General features: G+C 35.9%; 1 protein-coding gene across 1 annotated transcript in view; it reads left to right on the forward strand.

The window, feature by feature from the left end:
* The first annotated feature begins 3,961 nt into the window (after positions 1-3,961).
* FRK (fyn related Src family tyrosine kinase) overlaps positions 3,962-21,058 on the forward strand; it is a 60,162-nt gene continuing 43,065 nt past the window's right edge. The window contains exon 1 of the mRNA XM_026726587.2: positions 3,962-4,885. Coding sequence (XP_026582372.2) covers positions 4,503-4,885 — 383 coding nt within the window. The 5' untranslated portion in view covers positions 3,962-4,502. The remainder of the gene's footprint in view (positions 4,886-21,058) is intronic.

Here is a 21,058-nt window from a genome sequence, read left to right on the forward strand (position 1 = left end):
CAATTATAAGCTGGAATTCCATGTGTATTGTTAGCCTTGCTACTGATCTCGAAACATATTCACAGTGCAAGTAGCAGAAAACAGGATTTATCACATCTATTCATTATGTTAATAAGGATTTGGGGAATAAGTTTTCAGAGTGAAAAAAAAAATGACTCAGATTTTTTTATGCCCTACAATGAAAGAGTATTTACAATGCTATGAATTTGGATGCTCTAGTTGCTATGAAAGGATTGTATACTCCAGTAAACTAATGAGAGGTCTGCTTAGCAAATTAACTAACAAAGAATAATGTTCCCTAAAGGCTGCAATTCCTCCTTCTCGTCTTTGAAAATAAGATTTCTACTTTTTATTGATGAGGATAGAAAAACGTTTCAGAGAGAGTTCAATCTTTGTTCTTTCTAAAGATATTATGCAGTCACAGTTGATTTGACTGCATAGGACTTTTTTTTTGCTGCCTACTATGCTTGGCTTTTTCATAAATAAAACATATGTAGTATGGTTGTATATAATTCAAAAATAATTTGAAAGAAATGCTTTGGACCTTGCATGCACACAGCACTTTCCTGCCACCTCATTAAAACATCAACTACTGTTTAAAGAATCGATTCATTAAAGTTGACATGATTCTGAAAGAGTAAGCAGAATGAATCAGAAAGATCAAAGTTTCCAGCAAAGAAGGAAGAGACTGTTCTGAAGTTCTTCAGAGTGGAAGTATTTCAAGAAAAAAAGACTAATTTTGCAGTGAGTTTATGTTCACAACTCTGGAGTTGATCATAAAACAATTCAGCTTCTAATTTCTGTCCATGTCAGGGGAATAGGGAGGTTCAGGGAAATAGGGAGGAGATTTCAAACTGTCTTAAAACCACTATGTGTAAGCATCCTAAGACTATTTATACAGTTTATAACAGCATTCAATAGAGGAGATTTTGGAACTCACATATCTTCATTTAAATATATCTTTTGCCTTTTCAACCATATATGTATGAATTGCTCGGTGGGTTACGTACATAGAAAAATTGAACAAATCCCAGTTCTGTTAAATACCAACCTATGTCTAAAATATGGGACATTTTGATGTGGACACAATTATTTATTAAACATGCTACACTTTTCAGTCCAAAGGCCCATCATTCTGTAGAAGAATTTTGACCTGCGAATAGGTCAAAATGCTAAAATGTATTTTAACAGGGCAGTGATATTTTTACAGGAAAATTGACTTAAATGGATACTCCACAGTTGTGATATTAGAGCCATATTATGATTTTACTTAAGGTGTACTACATCATATATCCGGCACTGAGTGATCTATATTCCTAGATAATAGATGTAATTGTGGGCATGCAGAAATTATCTTGCCTCTTCTCCTTTTTCTGCTGCTTGATACTAATGTTGTCTTGAATTCTGTTTTCAATTAACTTGTTTTCTGAGTTTTCTTTTATCACTGCCAACCATATCTGTCATTATTTAGAACAGGAGTGGATGGAAGGAATGGTTGCGGGCAATAGGCTGATACTTTAAACAGCATAGAGAGGGCTGTAAAGTACTGTAAAGCAGTATATAAGTCTAAGTTCTATTATTATCCTGGAGCTATGTATCTGGTGGCAGAAAGTTTAAGAAGGTTATACTAAATGAAGCCTTTCAAGAATGCAAGAGGTTTCCATGAGCTGTACAATGGCTCTGTGACTTTGGAAAAGGTATGTCATGAGATACTGAATGTAGCCTCCAAGTATCATTTTGAAAGAAATATCAATAAGACTGGTACATAATAAAAAACAAACTGTATTGATCTTCTTAGATGTAGAAAAGTCCTTTGACAATTTGAACTGGGATTTCTTGTTTAAGATTCTGGAAGATATGAATTTTGGACAGAACTTCATAAAATGGATGAGATCAATCTACCTCACAGAAAGCACAAATGATTTTTAATGGAGATCTAACAAAGCTTGTGAGATACAAAAAGGAACAAGACAGGAATACTGACTGTTCTTTTCTTGTTTATATAGAATACAGATATAGGACAGATGAGAAAACTGAGGGAGTAAAGATTAAAAAAGAAACTGCAGATGATGGTGTTGGTTCTAGAAGATTCCTTAAAATGAATTGAAATATGAATGGACACATTAAAGGAATACGGTGTTTAGCAAGTTTTAATAAACAGAAGATGAAGATACTAGCTAAAATATGTAAATGGAAGATCAAACAGAATTGATAAGCAAATTAAGTAAAAAATGAGGTTATCCTTAGGATAAATATAAATTGTATGTTAATTCAAAATAATTATGTTAAGACATGGAATGAAGTTAAAAACATATGTTAATATGGGAGGAACAACAATTTTCATTGCTAGGGAGAATTTTTGTAATTAAAAATGAATGTCTTGAATAGTATGACTTTTTATTTCAAAAGTTACTGTTTTGACAACTGGTGCACCATTTAAAGAGTGGCAGAAGTTATATCTAAAGTTTGTATGGGAAAATAGCATGAGTTAAATACAGTATAATGTGCTACAAGAAGCAAAAGAAAGAGAGGGTTCACCAGATTTCAATGTGTGTTTTGCAGTTTGCTGTTAGTTTGGATGAAACAGTAAGTGTTGCTGAGAAACAAAAGACTTCTATAGTTAGAAAGATATGATCCGAGATTTGGGTGGCATGGGTATTTGTGGTACAACAAAAACAAAGTTAATGTTTATTTTTTAAAAACCATTATGTTAGGCATGCCATATTGAGAATATGGAATAAATATAACTCCAGATTGTGCCTGAAAACCCCTTTGTGCCTCTCAACACAAAAAGCATATTGTAGGTGAGAAATAATAGGAAAGTACAACTGGCTAATTTGTGAACTAGAAATTTGTCAAGGGGGAATGTAAAATAAAATCAAGAGAAGAACTGGTGGCAGGGGATATTGAAAGTTGAAACAGAAGTATGCAAATGAATGTCTGATAAAGTAGGCTAAAATTTTGGTTATAATATACAGATGAAACAATGGAAAATATGTGACTGAAAGAATTGAAATTTGTTATCATCTTAAACAGAATTTTTATAAAATGAAATATGGCATATGTCACCAGAGAAATTGAGTAGAATGTATAAAGGTGCTTAAAATTTATTTTGGAAATAGAGAGAGATGTTTTGCCATGTTTGGTGGACTTGTAAAAAAGTTAGAAAATTCTGGATTCAAGTACATATACTGATTCAGAGGATTTTAAAGATTACTATAGAATTGAAAACGAGAGGTTTTTCTTTTGTGATTGACAGACAAACAATTGGAAGCATATCATGGAACTTTGTTTTTGTACATGATAACTGTAATAAGATTATTGTATGGACCTGGACAGAAAAATTGGGCATTGACCGCAGAGGAGGAATGGTTAGTTAAAATGAGAGCTGGATCTTGCTAAGATGTTTAAACTGACTTACCTGATCAGGAAAAAAAAAACACCAATAAACCACATTTATTGCTGACTGGAAGCCCATTATAAAATGAACATAATGTATCATTTATGGTTTTGATAATTAGAATAGAAAGAAGAAGGGTACACTGTGACCAGAGAGTAAGAAGTAATTTTATGCCTGTTATAAAGAAAATTGAAAGCTACTTCTTTGTATCTTTTTTCTTTTATATTTTCTTTTACTTTTTCCTACTTTTAGTTTTCTTTTTTATTTCTTTTTCTTTTTTTACTCTATGTTAGTTTGCATTAGTTTTTATTTTGTTTTTAAAACATTCAATACAATCATATAAAAGAGAATTCATTCCGAATATGATAATAACAGCACATTTATTTATATGGTACTTTGATTTTGCAGATTGTTTTATTTGTGCTATGCAGAACAGAAGGGAAAATACGCCACTCTCTGTGTAATAAAAGAGAGGCAGAAAGAAGAGAAACCAGGAAGTTCGTACAAAAGAAGTTTGTCCACATTTCAGCTTATTAGCACAAAAGGTCAATCTGATTGGTTATTCATTACCAGGAGTGACACGGTTTTGGTCTCTCTGCAGTAAGCTACAGTATATCTTTGAGTTATTAGGCGGAAGAAAGGTAGGGAGATTTAGCTGGAAAAAAAAATCTGTTCTGCTTCTGTTTGCTTATTTTATCTTTTTTTTTTTTTGGCTCCCAAGAGAATGGCTCAGGTCTCTCTGAATGATCAGAAGAGGAAGTGAAAAATTCCCCTGACACAAAGATGAAGATTTGCTTTTCATTACTCAGGTTTCAATCTTGAGCGAGTAGCCACAAGACGAGGAAGAAACTCTTAGGGAAGACTTTTTATTTTTAGAAATTGAGAGGAAAGAAGTCCAAGTAAAAGATCTTCCCCAATCCCAGCAAAGCCTCTTGGCTTTTATCTTGTTCAAAAGGATCGAAGGATGAGTTTGGAAATGACAGATAATGAAAGAAATAGCTTTCAAGGATTTGTGAATGCTTAACGGGGGGAACCAGAGAAAGAGAGGGAAGAAAGAAAGAAATTGAAGAAATTGAAGCTAGCAAGTAAGAGGAGCCACAGCATGGGGAACTGCTGCCACAAGAATTGTGCAAGTCTGGAGTCCTACGTGCTTTGGCTTTTCAAAGTTTGTGATTGCAGGTCAGGAGGTAAGACGGCGACAGGCGACGATACAAATGGCTCTTCGGTAGGACCAGTGATAACACCTCCACTCAGAACGGTAGAACAGAGCTGCAGATTTGTTGCCTTGTTTCCTTACCAAGCCCGGACTGAGGATGATCTGAGTTTTCAACCTGGAGATAAGCTTGAAGTGCTGGATACCACTCAGGAGGGCTGGTGGTTTGCAAACCTGCTTGTGGAGAATGGTCTTGCCAGACCTGGACAAAAACTGCAAGGCTATATCCCAGCTAACTATGTCGCTCCTGACCAGAGTATTGAAGCTGAACCGTAAGTTCCGATATAGAGGTAGAGCTGGAGCTAGAGGAAATACAGGCAGTCCTCAGCTTACGACCACAATTGAGCCCAAAATTTATGTTGCTAAGTGAGAAAATTGTGAAGTGAGCTTTGCCCCATTTTATGACTTTTCTTGCCACGATCGTTAAGTGAATCTGGCTTCTCCATTGGCTTTGCTTGTCAGAAAGTTGCAAAAGGTGGGACACTGCAACCGTCATAAACGTGAGTCAGTTGCCAAGCGGCTGAATTTTGATCATGTGACTATAGGATGATTCAATGGGCATAAGTGTGAAAAATGGTCATAAGTCCTTTTTTTCAGTGCCATTGTAACTTTGAACAGTCACTAAGCAAACTGTTCTAAGTCGAGGATTGCCTGTAGATTTCTAGATAATGTACTGTATTGCAATCACCAAACAGACAAATAGTCTTGGGGAAATGGCCATATATATGTGAAGCTAAATATGTGGAGAATGCCCTTTTGAGAAACCAGAAGCAGCCAAATGTTGTTGTGGGGCTTTTGGCTAACATGACACTTGTGTAGACCTAATTCATCCATTATTTTCAACAGAGATTGGGACTGGTATTATATTAATCGTATATACAAATTGATTTTGTTTTTTTTAAAAAAATAATATTAATGTTTCCCTTTCTCAGAAAGAATTTATTTCCTAATGAATTACTATGTGTGGATAGGTATGTGCAGATGTACTCTTTGCTGCTTTAGAGATGAAGTACAGAGTAAACAGGACAAATGGAATCTCTTACACACCTCATTTAACAGTAACTACTGAGGTACCTAGATAGCAATAAAGAGAACCCCTTCTGGAAGGTGTGGATTTTTCCTTCTTTGAACAGACTTTCTGGGCTGCAAAACTCTTTGGTTTTTGTTTTCCTGCCATCATAACTTGAAAAAGTTAATTGTCACCCTGGGATCACCCAAAGGCATGAACAGAGCAATTTTCTATTTAGCTGTGACTTGGAGTCATACTGCCAAAACTGAGTGGCTTTTAAAGTGGGAATACAATATCTAGGCCATTTAGAAAGTGAAGCATTCCAGATCTCCTCAGTTTTAGGATTGCTATTTTAATTATTCAAATATTTAGAAAACTGGTGAGACTTAATTGAAGCTTGATTGCTCTTTGTTTACCTTAGTCCACAAAGTTTGAGGTTTTATTTGCATGCATAGATAAATCAGGGCTCTAAGTTCCTTATTGCAATTTGCATTCAATAATGCAAACGAAATTGCTGAACGAAATTGTCTTACTACAGGGAGTTTTAAGAAGTGGATATGATTCACTGGTGCACGTCTGCTCTGATTTTAAGGGCATTTGAGGATTTAGGTGCTGTGCATGTCTGTGTAGTCAACTTTATACGCTAAAATTAAAACAAATGTGTTTTAATATTATTAAAAAGTAATGTATTGTGGCATAAGTCATGGCATAAGAACTAAAAGAAAAAGTCATAGAGAAAGGGGAAAAGTAATTTCCAATTTTCTTCAATAGAGTTACAGAAACGAAATAGATTAACTTCTTGCTTTAAAATTCATGAGCAGTCATAAGTCAAGAACTATCTCCAGTCTGCTAAATTTGAGCACCAGCTTTTAATTGGGATTAAAATCATTTATAAAATCAGTTAACAAAAAAAAACCCAGTCACTAGAAGTTATGAGTTTCTACTATTTTCATTGGAACAAAGATATGGAGCTGTTTAGCTCCTTGAGTTTAAGCTACCTTCTAAAGAAAAAGATGGGTAGACTGAAATCTTAAGGAAATAAATATAATTTGTTGTCATTATACAGTACACATTTCAATACTATGTGTGAGCCCTAAGCCAAATGGAGGTCTGGAGCTTTAAGACTTCATAAATCCTGCTCATTGGTCATGCCTCAATCTTCAGCAGCCTGTGATTATTATGGCTTCCTGTTACGTAAGCCATAGGTCATGGATAGCCATGAATGAGCCTTCTCAGTGTTGCTCCTTTGTTTCTGGAATTCTTTTCTAGAGCAGCATTTCTGAACATTGGCAAATATAGGGTGTGTAGATGTTGACTCTCAGAATTCTGGGAGTTGAAGTCCATACATCTTAATGTTGCCAGCTAAGTCTATCCTAGAGAGATGGATTGGAATTTACTTTGAGAATTGATGTTCCGAGGAAAAGACATTCTATCTCTGAGGGATTTTCATACCAACTTTTTTTTAACAAAGTTTTTATTTTTTACAACAAACATACGAACAAAACATAAAAACATAAAACCATTTTTCAATTATATACATACAGTGTGTCAGTTGGTTACAATCTTTTGTGCTATCCTTTTTTAACCATTACTCACAAGTTATATAAATTCTCACCCTATCGATCTAGCTTGTGCTTATATAATATCAATTATTAAACATTCATATAACTATTTTTCCATCATTTTATACGAGATATTCTAATTTTCATTATGATTTAATCTTATACATTCATTCAATGGTTATATATTGTATACTGTATTCTATATCAATCTATTAACTTTTATTTTAAGGCTTACTAGTCTATTTCTTTACCATGTCTTTTTATCTAACCATTGATAAAATAAATCCCATATCATATAAAATTGTTTATCCTTTTGTTCTCTAATTTCAAATGTCAATTTACTCATTTTGGCACAGTCCATGATTGTCTTAATAATTTCCTCCTGCATAGGTATTTTTTCATTTTTCCAGTTCTTAGCAAATACAATTCTAGCCACTGTTAAAACAGGGATTTTCATACCAACTTTTAATCTATGCTACAATTGTACTTTTTAATGTGTTTCCTCCTGGCATATATTTGAATGCTTTTCAAAAGATTACTTACTGCTTTTTGTAGATGCTATCTGTCTTGCTCTTTTTCTTCCTCCTCTTCTCCCATTCCTTTTTTGTTCTCCACATGTTGGTTTCTAAGGATTTTGTAAGCTTCCCTGGGAAAATATTTGTTTGCAAGTATGTTCATCTATAGTACATTTTAAAAATAAAATAAATGAGAAATAAATAAATTATTATTGTATGAAATAATGCCTTCTTGCTTAACCACTTGGCTGAAGTTAATTCAACACACCTGTTCTGTGCCTCACATAAACAAGATTTTGTTGATATCAGTAGTCTGCTAGGTGTTCTTGCTGTTATCAGAAACATACCAGGTGTGTGTTGCTCGGCTGTTCCAGGAATGTTTGATGCCAATGGAAGCATCTGCAGACAAATGCATTAGGAAAAAATGCTTATAATGACTTTTTATTCTTAGCACAGTCTTTTATTCCTGGAAAGGAAGTAATACTCTTTACATAATGACCATTTCTGCATGTTGCCAGCTCTCAGATATGGGCTTATCAGTCCAATCTTACCTCAGTTCAGAGGTTAAGCAGTATTGGTCCAGAGAATTCCCTGGGTCCTACTTTGGGTGAGACTGGGAAAGTTAAAAAAAATCTTGAGCAAAGGCAATGGCAAACCTCTTTGTTATTTTTGGTTAGATAAAGGATGTGAGGTCCCCATGCATCCATCAGGATTTGAGTTTGATGCAAGCACATGTGTATCTCAGAAACGACCTTTTAAAACTTAGCACCTATTGCAATTGATCCATGACAAGAAAATTACAGAACAATAAATAAGATACATCTGAAACTCATTCATCTCTTGTCATTTGTAATAAAGAGGAACACAATGTGGATGCAAAAAAAATGGATGTTTTTATGGGCGGTGTAAAGCAACATGCACCTCAAATGCCTAGCTGGAGAAGGCTGTATCTTAGACTTTTCACATATCAGGGTAGCTAAACAATAAAGTGCTTCTTTTTCACAAAATGCTACAGAAGTAGCTGTGTTATATTTTTCACTAACTTCAGGATTTTCATTCCCTTGTGTGGCTGAGGGAGCTCATAACATCCTATTTACACAGTTCCTTTGCTATTGTCTTTATCTAAACTTGAGGGGCAAACCTGGGGAGTCACACAATTTCATGAGTGCTATTCAGAGCTGTTAACGAAGACATGCAATTCACAGGAAGGATGGGCTTATGGATGAATTTTATATCCAAACAAATCTTTTCTAATGCTCCAGAGATTTAGGAGTTCTCAGCAATTAAAAAACATAAAATTACTGTTTGATATGTTTATGATTAAGTTACAAAGTAAATCATGTTATTTAAGGACAGCTGTTGTATCTTTTCCTAGCTTATAATATCTATACAATATTGTGAGATAGTATATGTGCAGTGTTGTTTCTCTCTTAAGCAAGGCAATTTCTGCCAAGAGCCCAAATAGATTTATTTATTAGATTTTTATCCTATCTTTATTACTTTATAAGTAACTCAAGGCTGTGAACATACATAATATTCCTTTCTCTTTTGGTTTTCCCTGTGAGGTGGGTTGGGCTGAGAAAGAATGACTAGCCCAAAGTCACCCAACCAACTTTCATACCTAAGATGAGACTAGAACTCATGATCTCTGGTTTCCCCATGGTAAACAACTCTGCTAAACAACTAACTCCCACAGCATCGCCTTATGCCTAAAGATATTTACCTAGACCTGTATTGCTATTGTTTTTCTCATCTTCTTATCCTTCCTACTACCCTCTCCTATTGGTATTTTATGATTTATTTTATTTATTTATTTTGATTTGTCACTCACTTATAAGCTAAGAGGTATAAGTATAAATATGAGTAGGAATACAGGAAATAGGTACGAATAAATGGGGACAATAAGACAGGGACGGTAGGCATGATTGTGCACTTATGCACACTCCTTACAGACCTCTTTTGAATGGGGTGAGGTCAAAGGAGTGAGGGTTAGAGGATGTAACAACAGAGTCAGGTAGTGCATTCCAGGCATTGACCACTCTATTGCTGAAGTCGTACTTTCTGCAATCAAGTTTGGAGCGGTTTACATTGAGTTTGTATCTATTGTTTGCTCTTGTGTTGTTATGGTTGAAGCTGAAGTAGTCATTGACTGGTAGGACATTGTAGCAGATAATTTTGTGTGCTGCGCTTAAGTTCAATCGTAGGCAGCATAGTTCAAGGTTATCCAAGCCTAAAATCTCAAGCCTGGTGATATAGGGTATTCTGTTGCAAGCAGAGGAGTGTAGTACTCTTCTTGTGAAATACTTCTGGACTTGCTCAATTATATTAATGTTTGATATACAGTGCGGATTCCAGACTGATGAGCTGTATTTGAGTATTGGTCTAGCAAAAATTTTGTATGCTCTAGTTAGCAATTCAATATTTCCAGAGGAGAAGCTTCATAAGATTAAATTTACAAATTTACAACTCTTAATGCCTTTTTGGCAATGCTGTTACAGTGAGTTCTAGTGCTTAGGTCATTTGATATGAGTACTCCAAGGTCCTTCATAGAGTGAGGATCATCAACGAGGTCATATCCACCTAGTTGTATTTGGTGTACTGATTTTTTTATCAATGTGTAGGACGGAGCATTTGTTGGTCGAGATTTGGAGTTCCCAATTGTTTGACCATTCAGACACATAATCAAGGTCACTTTGAAGGACAGTAGCATTGTTGGCGGTGTTGAATAGTTTTACGTCATCCGCGAAGAGGACACAGTTGTTTATAAGGTGATCGCAAAGGTAATTTATATAAAGAGTGTGGGTCCTAGAACACTGCCTTGGGGGACACTGCTGTTAACTGGAGCAGGGTTTAATATAGCACTCCCTATTTTTACTATTTATTGCCTGTTTGACAGGAATGCAATAATCCACTTATGAAGGGATCCGGAAATGCCGTAAGAGTATAGTTTTAACAGTAGTTTGTCATTTACCACTGAATCAAAGGCTTTGCAGAAATTTATGTAAATTGCATCTATAGCTTTACCCTGGTCAAGTAGGGTAGTCCATATGTTTTTTGCAGTGTAGGAGTTGAAGATTGCAGGACAATTTTTTCCCAAATTGTTTTTGGGAGGCTAGGTTGTTTGACTCTAAGTAAGCATGATGAATTGGTTAATGATTGATTCCATGACTTTGTATGTGACACAACACAGTGAGATTGGTCTGTAGTTTTCAACCAGGCTGGGGTCACCTTTTCTGAAGATAGGGATGACCGTAGCTAAGGACCATAAGTTTGGTAAGGAGCTGGTTCTGAATGACATCTCATATATAATGCTTAGGGGTTCCGCTATGGCAGAGGAGAGCTTTTTGAAGAAGTATGCACATAATCCATTGGGGCCAATAGATAAGGATGATTTTAGGTTATGTAGTGCCTTTTCCACATTATCTTCTGTAAAGTCAATATGTAGTTGATCATTACAGCTAGTTGTGGTATGACTAGGAAATGTGGGGCATGAGCCATTGCTGTTTGAAAGACTAAACTGAAAAATGTGTTGAAGAGGTTGGTCTTAATGGCTTCATCTTTGCAGTCTTTCCCATTTGGTCCTTTTAGGGGTAGAATGGTTCTTGAGTCCTTAAGTTTGGTGTTTACAAAATTGTAGAAGGCACGGGTGGATTTTGTACATAAGAGATTTTTCTCTTGCTTGTAGTGGTAATTTGTGCATTCTTCCTTTATCTGTTGGCATAACGTGTTGTATTGGTTTTTAAAGTTTGTTATGTAGGTAGTTTTGTTTTTATGCCATAACGATCTCTTTTTTTGATTGGGTAATTTGTTTTTCTTTTCTTTTGGGGGGTTACTAATGGTACATATAGTTTAATGACTCTTTGAAGTTCAAATAAGAATGCATTATAATGGTCTTCTGTAGTATTACAGCTAGAGAACAGAATGTGCCAATCAACAGATGATAGGTCGGCATCTATGAGATCATAGTTGGCTTTTCTGAAGTTGCATTTTGGGGATCCATCATTATGATCTTCTTTGTGAAGGCGTAAATTGTTTGAAAAGGGTTCTTGTATTTGTAGGCCATATATTGAGTTTGAGGTGTTGCAGATGAGGTTGTTGAGTCTAGTATTGTTAGTTATAATTGATCAAGTCCCAGTGTAGTAACAGCATTGTACAGAGTTGCATGTATGGGTCCGGATGTACATTCATTTAGGGTCCAATTTATAAGAGGTAGATTGAGGTAACCAAGGAATATAAGAGGGTGTGGGCAAGAGGCAGCCCAGTGTTTGCATGAATTATGCCGTAATCAGGGGCTCAGTAGCATAGTAAGAAGCGAATTGTGGTATTTGATGACAGTTCACAGACAATGGCCTCTGGAAGAGCAAGTTTCTGTGTAATTTGAATTGTTTTTAGATTTAGGGATTTTTTATAGAAGATAACAACTCCACCTCCTCTACAGATTTCGCGATCTGACCGATAAACATGATATTCTCTGACTGTGGTAATGGAGTCTGGAAAAGATGCATTTAATCATGTCTCACAGAAAAATGTAATGTTGAATGTGGTCGTGCTTAATAAGATGAGGATTTCATGCATTTTGTTTGCGAGATGCAATGTATGATTGCATCGATGTATGTATGATGACCTTATGATTTATGATCTATGTCTTATCATATGTCAATCTTATGTTGTTTGTGGGTACACTGAAAGCTTATGAACTGGAGACAAATTCCAATCACACTTGGCCAATAAAGAATATTTTAATATTCTAATTATAGACCTGTACCTACATCAGTGCAGTTAGTTCTCAACTTACACTCACAAGTGAGGCCAACGTTTCTCTTGCTCAGCAAGATTGTTAAGTGAATTGCACCCCATTTTATGACCTTTTCTCCCAGTAGTAAATTATGCAGTTAAGCAAATCTGATTTCCATCATTGACTTTGCTTGTTGGAAGCCAGCTGGGAAGGTTACAAGTGATGGTCACATGACCCAGGAGACTGCAACTGTCATAAGTACATGCCAGTTGCCAAGCAGCTGAATTTTGATCATGTGAACATGGAGAAGATATAATCATTGTACGTGTGAAAACCAGTCATAAGCCACCTTTTTCAGTGCTGTTCTAACTTTGAATGGTTACTAAATGCATGATTGCAAGCTGTGGATTACCTGTACATGTTCCTAACAAGAGCTGTGTAGAATCAGCTACTTGGCTAGAGATAGAAATACTGCTGAAGAATCACTCCATGCAATATGAAATGTAGGAATGAGAGAGTCCATGCCCAAGAAATTGATTAAACTATGTCATTCATGAGTAGTCTATGTAGGATCTACCACTACAGTATATCTTCTGTCTTTCCTCATAGGAGAGAGATTGGCAGAGGCAGGAGAAGGGGTCCAAAGGGGAATCAGCTTAGAATCTCTACACAGTCACAAGAGAGCTAAGTTCCAACCCCTTTTGAATGCTATTGAACCAGAAGTGGTATTCAGCAGGCTCTGACCAGTTCTGGAGAACCAGTAGCAGAAATTTGGAATAATTTAAAGCAGGGGTCACCAACCTTTTGGACCTCAGGGACCACCAAACTCATAATTTTAAATCCCAGGGACCACTAACCAGTTCTGTGGGTGTGGTCTAATTTGTGGGTGTGGCTTGGTGGTCATGTGACTGGCTGGGCATGGCTTGTATGTAAATATTATAAATATTTATATAAATATTGATTTTTTGTAAAAAAGAGCAACTTTTACCCAAAATCAGGCAAAGCAGGCAGATTGAGTTGCTCACAGAATCATTCAGTGATCTATCTATCTGCCATTGGCTAGCTCAGTCTCTCAAATTTGCTTGCCATGAGTCTGCACTGAATTTGCTTGCAAGCAAACCTTCAGTCCTAAGGGAGGTTTGGCTGTGCTGAGCCGAAAATCTAAAGACTAGCTAGAAAGCAAGAAATCCAACCATTTCCTAGCTAATTTAAATTTCCTGGCGCAGCAGAACAGATGATGGTCGGAAAAAGGAAAAATAGCAATTTAGCAGGCAATTTCACCAGATAAGGAGTGAGTGGGCGGGGAGGGTTCCCACAGGCCATGTGAGCGGCGCAGCCTTGTGTTTCTGCACAGCCTGAATTAATTGCTTTGTGGGGGTATGCTGGGAGTGAGATTTCTCTGCGGCCCACCCAAATTTTCTCATGGCCCACTAGTGGGCCACAGCCCACCGGTTGGTAACTGCTGGTTTAAAGAACTGGCAAATACCGCCTCCGACTGGAGATTTACAGTATCCTTCCCCTGCCACGCCCACCAAGCCATGCCCACAGAACTGGTAGTAAAAAAAAAATTGAATCCCACCATTATGTTGAACCTTAGTTTTACACAGGTGCAAACCATTAGTTTGACTAGTGCGTAGGCTTGAGCAATAAATTAGTAATTTCAAAGTGTTTCTATGTGAAAATAGTTCTTTGCCCCTGACACTCCCTCTCTCATTCTTGGATCTGAAAGGGATCTATGCATGTATAAAATTGTTCTCCGTGAAAGGAACACTTCCTTCTAATCGCTCCTGATCTTTATTTCACAGAGAGAAACACTTTATTAGCTGTATGTTGAATATATCAGTAGCTGAGGTGGGTGACCTCTAGGAGTTTCTTCTTTGAATTGGCTGGGGATATGGGAACTTTATTCAATAGATTGACAAGGACCAATCTAGAGAAAGCTCTGTTACCATCTGTATTTGCATCCTGCTATTGATGCCATTGTCTTCTATTATTTGCAACTGGAAAACAAACCCTGACCAGGCTTGAAAAGTTGAAAAAAATAGGGATTATTTTCTTTCACATTTGTTTAGCATTTATATATTAGCTCTGTGTATTATCCTCATGCGGGTAGATTGGGGATCCGGGTGTATGTAGCCATTTCATCAAGAAAAAAGCAATTTCCACCCTGCTGCTTTAGAAATCTAGTAATAACTTCCACTGTTTTTATTGTAGGTAGAAACATGTACCAAAATACAGGAAGGGTGAAAGAATGCCATTTTTCCAAGGGTTGAGTGACAAATTATTAGGGATTTGGAGAACTTTGTCTGTATTAGCCAATTCAGAGATTGAAGATTTTACTAATATAAGTAATTTATTATATGTAATTTTCAAAACTACATACTGGAACCATGAAATATTATTATAACTAATAAGAGTTTTTAAAGAGTATGATGATTTTACAGTTTTAACTCAGCTTATTATAAAACTAAAGTTTTATTGTACGGTCAAAAGTAGAATTGCCTTATAAAGTACTTGGCCAGTTGAGGCAAAGAGCAGGGCTATTCTTAAGTAATGGCTTTCAATTACCGGTACTTATCTACAAATTTAAAATAACACAAAGGACATATTTTAAAAATATATTTTTGATTCTTTTTAAATATGTCTGAATGCATTTTTTTTCCAGGGAAGATTATTTTACACAAGCTGGTTCACAAGATCATATATTATTCAGATTTTATTCAGTAAAGATATAAATCTGTATATAATAATATAACCAATTACTCTACATAGCTGTGGTGGCACAGTGGTTAGAATGAAAAACTGCAGGTTACTTCTGCTGACTGCTGGCTGCCAGCAGTTTGAAAGTTCAATTTTTACCTGCTCAAGGTTGTCTCAGCCTTCCTTCCAAAGTCAGTAAAATGAGGACCCAGATTGTTGGGGGCAATATACTAACTCTATAAACTTCTTAGAGGGGGCTGTAAATCTCTGTGAAGCAAGATATAAGTCCAAGTGCTATTGCTACAGTAAAATAAAAATATAATACAAAATATACAATTATGACAATGAAAACAGCTCTACAACTATATCATAAAATATCATCTTATTCTATTTTTTGTCACTTTTTAACACCTTTCCTCTTGATTTCCGCCTCCCTTCCTAATACCCTTTGTGGTTATTTTGGATTTGTCGCTTTTTGAAATTTAATAAAGCTGGTTAAAAAACAAGATCACAACACATCCTCATGATCTCAGTCTTCTGATATGGATGGGTTGTTTCATTTCCCAGCAACTAACTAACTTACTTCATTCCTTCATTCCTTCGTTTTTTACTCACTCACTCAGCTAATATTTCAGATTTTCACGAACTTTTCTAGAGATAGGTTCTTGATCTGTGATGTGACTTATTTTAATGACCTAAATAAGATTGGTATGGATATAGATTTAATGTATATATTATTTCAAGCCCATCAGTAATATTTACTTTAAGTATCATAACTATCTGTAGTCCTCAGAAAGGAAGGAAAGCCTGAATTTTCTAGCAATAGATTTATTTTAACAATGCATGCAAATTAGCACTTCGGGGTATCAAAGTCCTAATCAAAATCCTAATTAAAACTTTGATCCTCCTTCTTCATCCTTCATTTCTTTTTATAATATTCTGTACAAAACAACTATCAGAGAAACAATAAGCCACCTTCCATTGATGTATTAGTGACAATTGTTTTACCTAAACATGATAATAACCCTCTGCCAATGTATTATAGACAACAAATGCTGTCCAGCTGGACTGCGGTAATAACCAAGTCCAGGTAGGGATTGCTGGTTCACAACAAATCCTCCTTTGTTTTCTAAAAAATGAAGGAGAAAAAAAGGCTTAATGTATTTTCTTACATATTTGCTAGCCTTCCTCCCCTCACCTTCCATGATTTTCAGGGCATACTGTGGGTATTTGATTTTATTTTTTTTTGCAAGCAAATTTGAGCGGTTAGGTTGAAAGGAAACTGATGTTATATTGTGACAAGGGGTATCTGTGAAAATAAGCATTCTTAAGAAATTTAATATATTGCAAGCATGCTTTAGTGAGGCAAAAATAAGACTTCATTTCTGCATCAAGCATGTCTCCTTTCCTCTCCTTTCAGGAGGAAAAAGAAAAACCATAATCACAATTGTTTTTCTACCCATGGAAAGAACTACCATATTGAAAAGAATATTTCAATGCTATAAGGGCTATTATCTGGAGAGAATTTTGAGACTTGGGAATAGACTACCTAGGGGAAAAGAGAAAATAAGCATGCAATCATTAAAGGGAATATTAATTGTTTGAAGAGCATATCTGTACAAGCGGAGATAATTATAGATAAAAGACATGATATACAGAGATGGTTATATTGGAGGTGGAGGAGAAGTAGTGTCAGAACCTGAATCCTTCTTGAATTCTGTTGATCCTTATCTAGCATAAAATAGTGCTATCTGTTAGTTGAGTAGATTCTTGTGCATAGGTATGAGTAATAATAAATCAGTTTAACTGGCACTTTGCTTGTGGTCCTGGTCTTTCATGCTTGACAGTATTCTAGTAGTATACAAACTCAGAAAAAAAACAGTCTGCCCAAATCAAAATTACATTAATTATCAGTTTGTACAGATAGTTCTCAATTAACAACCCTAATTGGGACTAGAATTTCTATTGTTAAGTGATGTAATCATTAATTAAAACATCAACATGACTTCACTGTTTAGTGTTGGCAGTTTCATCTACATGGAGGGAAGTAAGCAGTGGGGTACCACCAGGTTCCAGCTTAGGGCCAGCATTCTTCAATATCTTCATAAATGACTTAGAAGAGGGAATAGAAAAGAAACACATCAAATGTGCAGATGGCGCTAAGCTGGCAGGAATAGCCAACACCCCAGAAGACTAGCTCATGATCCAAAAAGATCTTGACAGACTTGAACAATGAGCCCTTTCCAACCACATGAAATTTAATGTGGAGAAAAGCAAGTTTTCACACCTAGGCAGGAAAAACCAAAGGTACAGGTATAGATAAGAAACAATGGATGGAAACTAATCAAGGAGAGATGCAACCTGGAATTAAAGAGAAACTTCCTAACTGTGAGAACAATTATTAAGTGTAACAGCTTGTCTTCAGAAGTTGTAGGTGCCTCATCACTGGAGTTTTTTCAGAAAAGACTGGACACCACATATCTGACCTGGTATAAGGTTTCCTGCTTGAGCAATGGGTTGGACTAGAAGACCTCAAAGGTCCCTTCCAGTTCTATTCTGATCGATTGACCCAGTTTCAGTAGATTGCAGTCATTAGGCCAGGATCTTACATTTCTTCTGTCTTGCTGCACTCATCTCTGCTTCAACTCCCCCCTGCCTGTCTTCTGCCTTTTCAGTCAGCCCGTACCCCACTACTCTGCTATCCTACACAACAGTGTTGTCAGCAACAGGACAAAGAAGACAGAAAAAGTCATCTGGAGCGATGGGGGGAGATGGCAGGGATGGTGAAGAGCAGGGGGCAGGGCAAAGGGGGGCAGTGTACAGAGCAGCTGTGGTAGTCAAGGGCAGGGCATCCAAAATGGCAGAGATGCAGAGAGACAGGGGAATGGGTGGAGCTGAATTGCACCCTGTGGTTGTGCGGGTAGGCTACCAAGCAACCAGGTTTTAATCATGTGACCATGGGGCATTGAAGTGTATAACTTTGAGGACGGATCATAAATACCATTCATTCAGTACCACTGTAATTTCAAATGGTGGCTGAACAAATGGTTGTTAAGGGAGGGCTATCTGCAGATGGGAAACAAGGAACGGTGAGTTTGAAATTAATTTATGGAGTGATGGGATTGTTGCCCAAGGCAGATTCTTAAAAAGGGAATGCTGAAACTTGTAACTTCAGAGATAGGCAATCACATATGTGAATGTGAGAATGTTTCTGAGCAAAGGAAAAGCATTCTTTTGTTGTTTATCACCAGAAGTCACTTTTATTTGAGATGGAGGGCTATCTGGATGATGGATGATGATGATAAAATAACAACATTCTGCATATTTTCAGAAGCGCTTTTAAAGTTGTGTTTTCTTTTCATTTGTGAAATAAAATTCTAGCAATTTTAATTTGAATAATTGCATAAGTTTTTAATGCAAATTTACATTTACATTTCCCCAAAGTGGCTCATGGTGATAACAGCAGTAACATCAATATAATAATCTACTGAACAAATATTATATAACAATAAAAATTCAGCAACTTGAAACAAATACCACTAAATGGAAATCTACTTCTCAGGTAGTTACTATATGGGAAATGAATGCTACAGTGTATACAGCTGGATATCCAATGAATATTTTATCTACCAAGCAATGCTTTCAACTTGAATGAGCAATTTTACCTTATTTGAATCAGTTAAGTTCTTATTAAGATTTTAGTCATGATACAGGAAGTAAAAAATCATTCTGGTACAAGTATCTGGAATACTAGAATTGAATTCGTAATTCAATTTCAGAAAGAAAGATAGCTGAAAAATGTATAGATATAAACAGATATGTAAAAAAAAAAGATGATAAAATATTTCTGAAGCATCATCGCAAAGCAGCGGGGTAAGGGTATCATGGTTGCCTGGATATAGTGTTTAAATATTATTAAATGTTGAAGTTTGAGAAAATGGTATGTGGAAAGAGCATAAATATTTTATATTACTTTTGCCTTAAGATCTAATTTTGTCAAAATAGAATTACAGTAATCAAAATCTCTCCAAGTGCCCTCACCTTTTGAAGCCTTTTGAGCGTGGCTGGAATTTTAAGAACATCCTCTGGGTTCTTTTCTTACTCTTTTATAAACTAAGAGTTGTAGTTCTCCATTCATAAAATGGCCACTATGGTGGTGGTGGTCAGTGACCAAATACAATATACCAGAACCAAAATGGTGATAAGGATCAGGTCCCAGCAATTCCTTTGATAATCTTATGCTACAGTTTCCTTGTTTTCTTTATATGATTTTTACCTAGGTTGGGACAGCACTTCCAAACCACAAACCTGCTTTTAATTTCCAGAGATGCCCATTGTACCATGAAAGGACCCAAATTAGTCTTAGTAGTAAAAGTAATCCTTTGAAATTACTTCACAACATGCTAACATCTCCTGTTCTATTCTGTTTATAAATGTCAATTGATAATGGAAAGAGGGAGTCCATGGGCTCCACTGGAATCAGACTGAATATGTCAGTTCAAGCTTAAATTCTAAAAGAAAGTAAACTAAACTTTGTGGTTTAATATTAACCTGACAATTAAAAGACTTACTGGAAAATACTTTTTCATTCAATTTGTGGTGACATATACAAAAACTAGATAGTGTCAAGAGTTGTTCAGCTGTATAATAACTATTGCTAAATTATCTGTGCCTGGAGAAAATGAAATATTCTAAAGACTGAGCAATTGAAAAGTAGAATATTCAAATACGTAGCTATGCTAAAGATCAAATATTGGAAGATAGTAGTAAATTTTAACCTTTTAATAAACAGGTGAGTTGATTGATTAGTAGCATAATCAAACACATATTAACTAATAATAATCATCTATGATCTTTAATTTGCTAATCAGGCAGAATTTTTGTGTGTATATGTCTCATGAATGCTAACATAGGGAAGGTTACATCATAATGTCAGAAAGAAAAAGAAGCTGGTTTAAATTCTTCAATAGCAGACAGTGTCAACTTTTACTTTAAGGTATCAGTAATTTATCCCAGAGTACTTTACCTCACATTGCAAATTGGATTTTTTAAATGAGCCTAAAAGCTTTTCTATCAAATGAAATAACAGGAGAGATGACTCTTTTAAAAAAATTCAGAATCTAAATCTGATTATTGTAAGCAAGGAATTAAGAATGTAATTGACTGATTAAAATGAGCAACATGTGAATTCAGATTAAGATAATGACTCATGGTGGAATCATGACTTCATTATGATTAGGCAGACTTCACAGAATTACACTACTGATTACAACAGAGAAGTTAGGGGGCACCATAAGATAATGTTATCTAATTTGCAGTAACTCTGTACATGTCTCTATTATTCTGAAGAAAGAATGGGCACTGAAATGCTCACTTATATTCAGTTGCATTCCATGATTGATTCAGCTCAGAAGCTATGGGAGGTTTTCTATAAGTTTATTGTAAATCCTGTTATGTGCCATCAAAAAATGTTGACTCTTACTGACCACATAGGGTTTTTTTTCTCCTCCATGATGATTTATCCCTAACTTGGTCCTTCAGCAATTCCAACAATACCTCCATTACTAGAGACGTCTCCAGAGATCTAGGTCTTCACATAATAGGTCTGAAGTAGGATCATTTGAACCTCGTCATTTGTGGCTCAACTGGGAACTTTGGGTTCATTTGTTTAATGATACATTTGTTTCTTTTCTTGGCTGTCCACAGTATTCTTAGGAGTCTTCTCCAACTCCAAAGTTCAAAAGCACCGATACTGCTTACAATATCCTGCTTCTTCAAATGTCAACTTTTGCTTCCATAGAGGATCACAGGGAGTACCATGTCTTACACATTTCTGATCTTTGTAGGTACAACACACACACACATACACACACACACACACACAAACACACGCATCATGGCATATTCTGACTCTCTAAACTGCT

Source organism: Pseudonaja textilis, chromosome 1, assembly GCF_049901715.1.
Source record: "Pseudonaja textilis isolate UNSWEBS1 chromosome 1, rPseTex1.2, whole genome shotgun sequence".
NCBI classification, from domain to species: domain Eukaryota; kingdom Metazoa; phylum Chordata; class Lepidosauria; order Squamata; family Elapidae; genus Pseudonaja; species Pseudonaja textilis.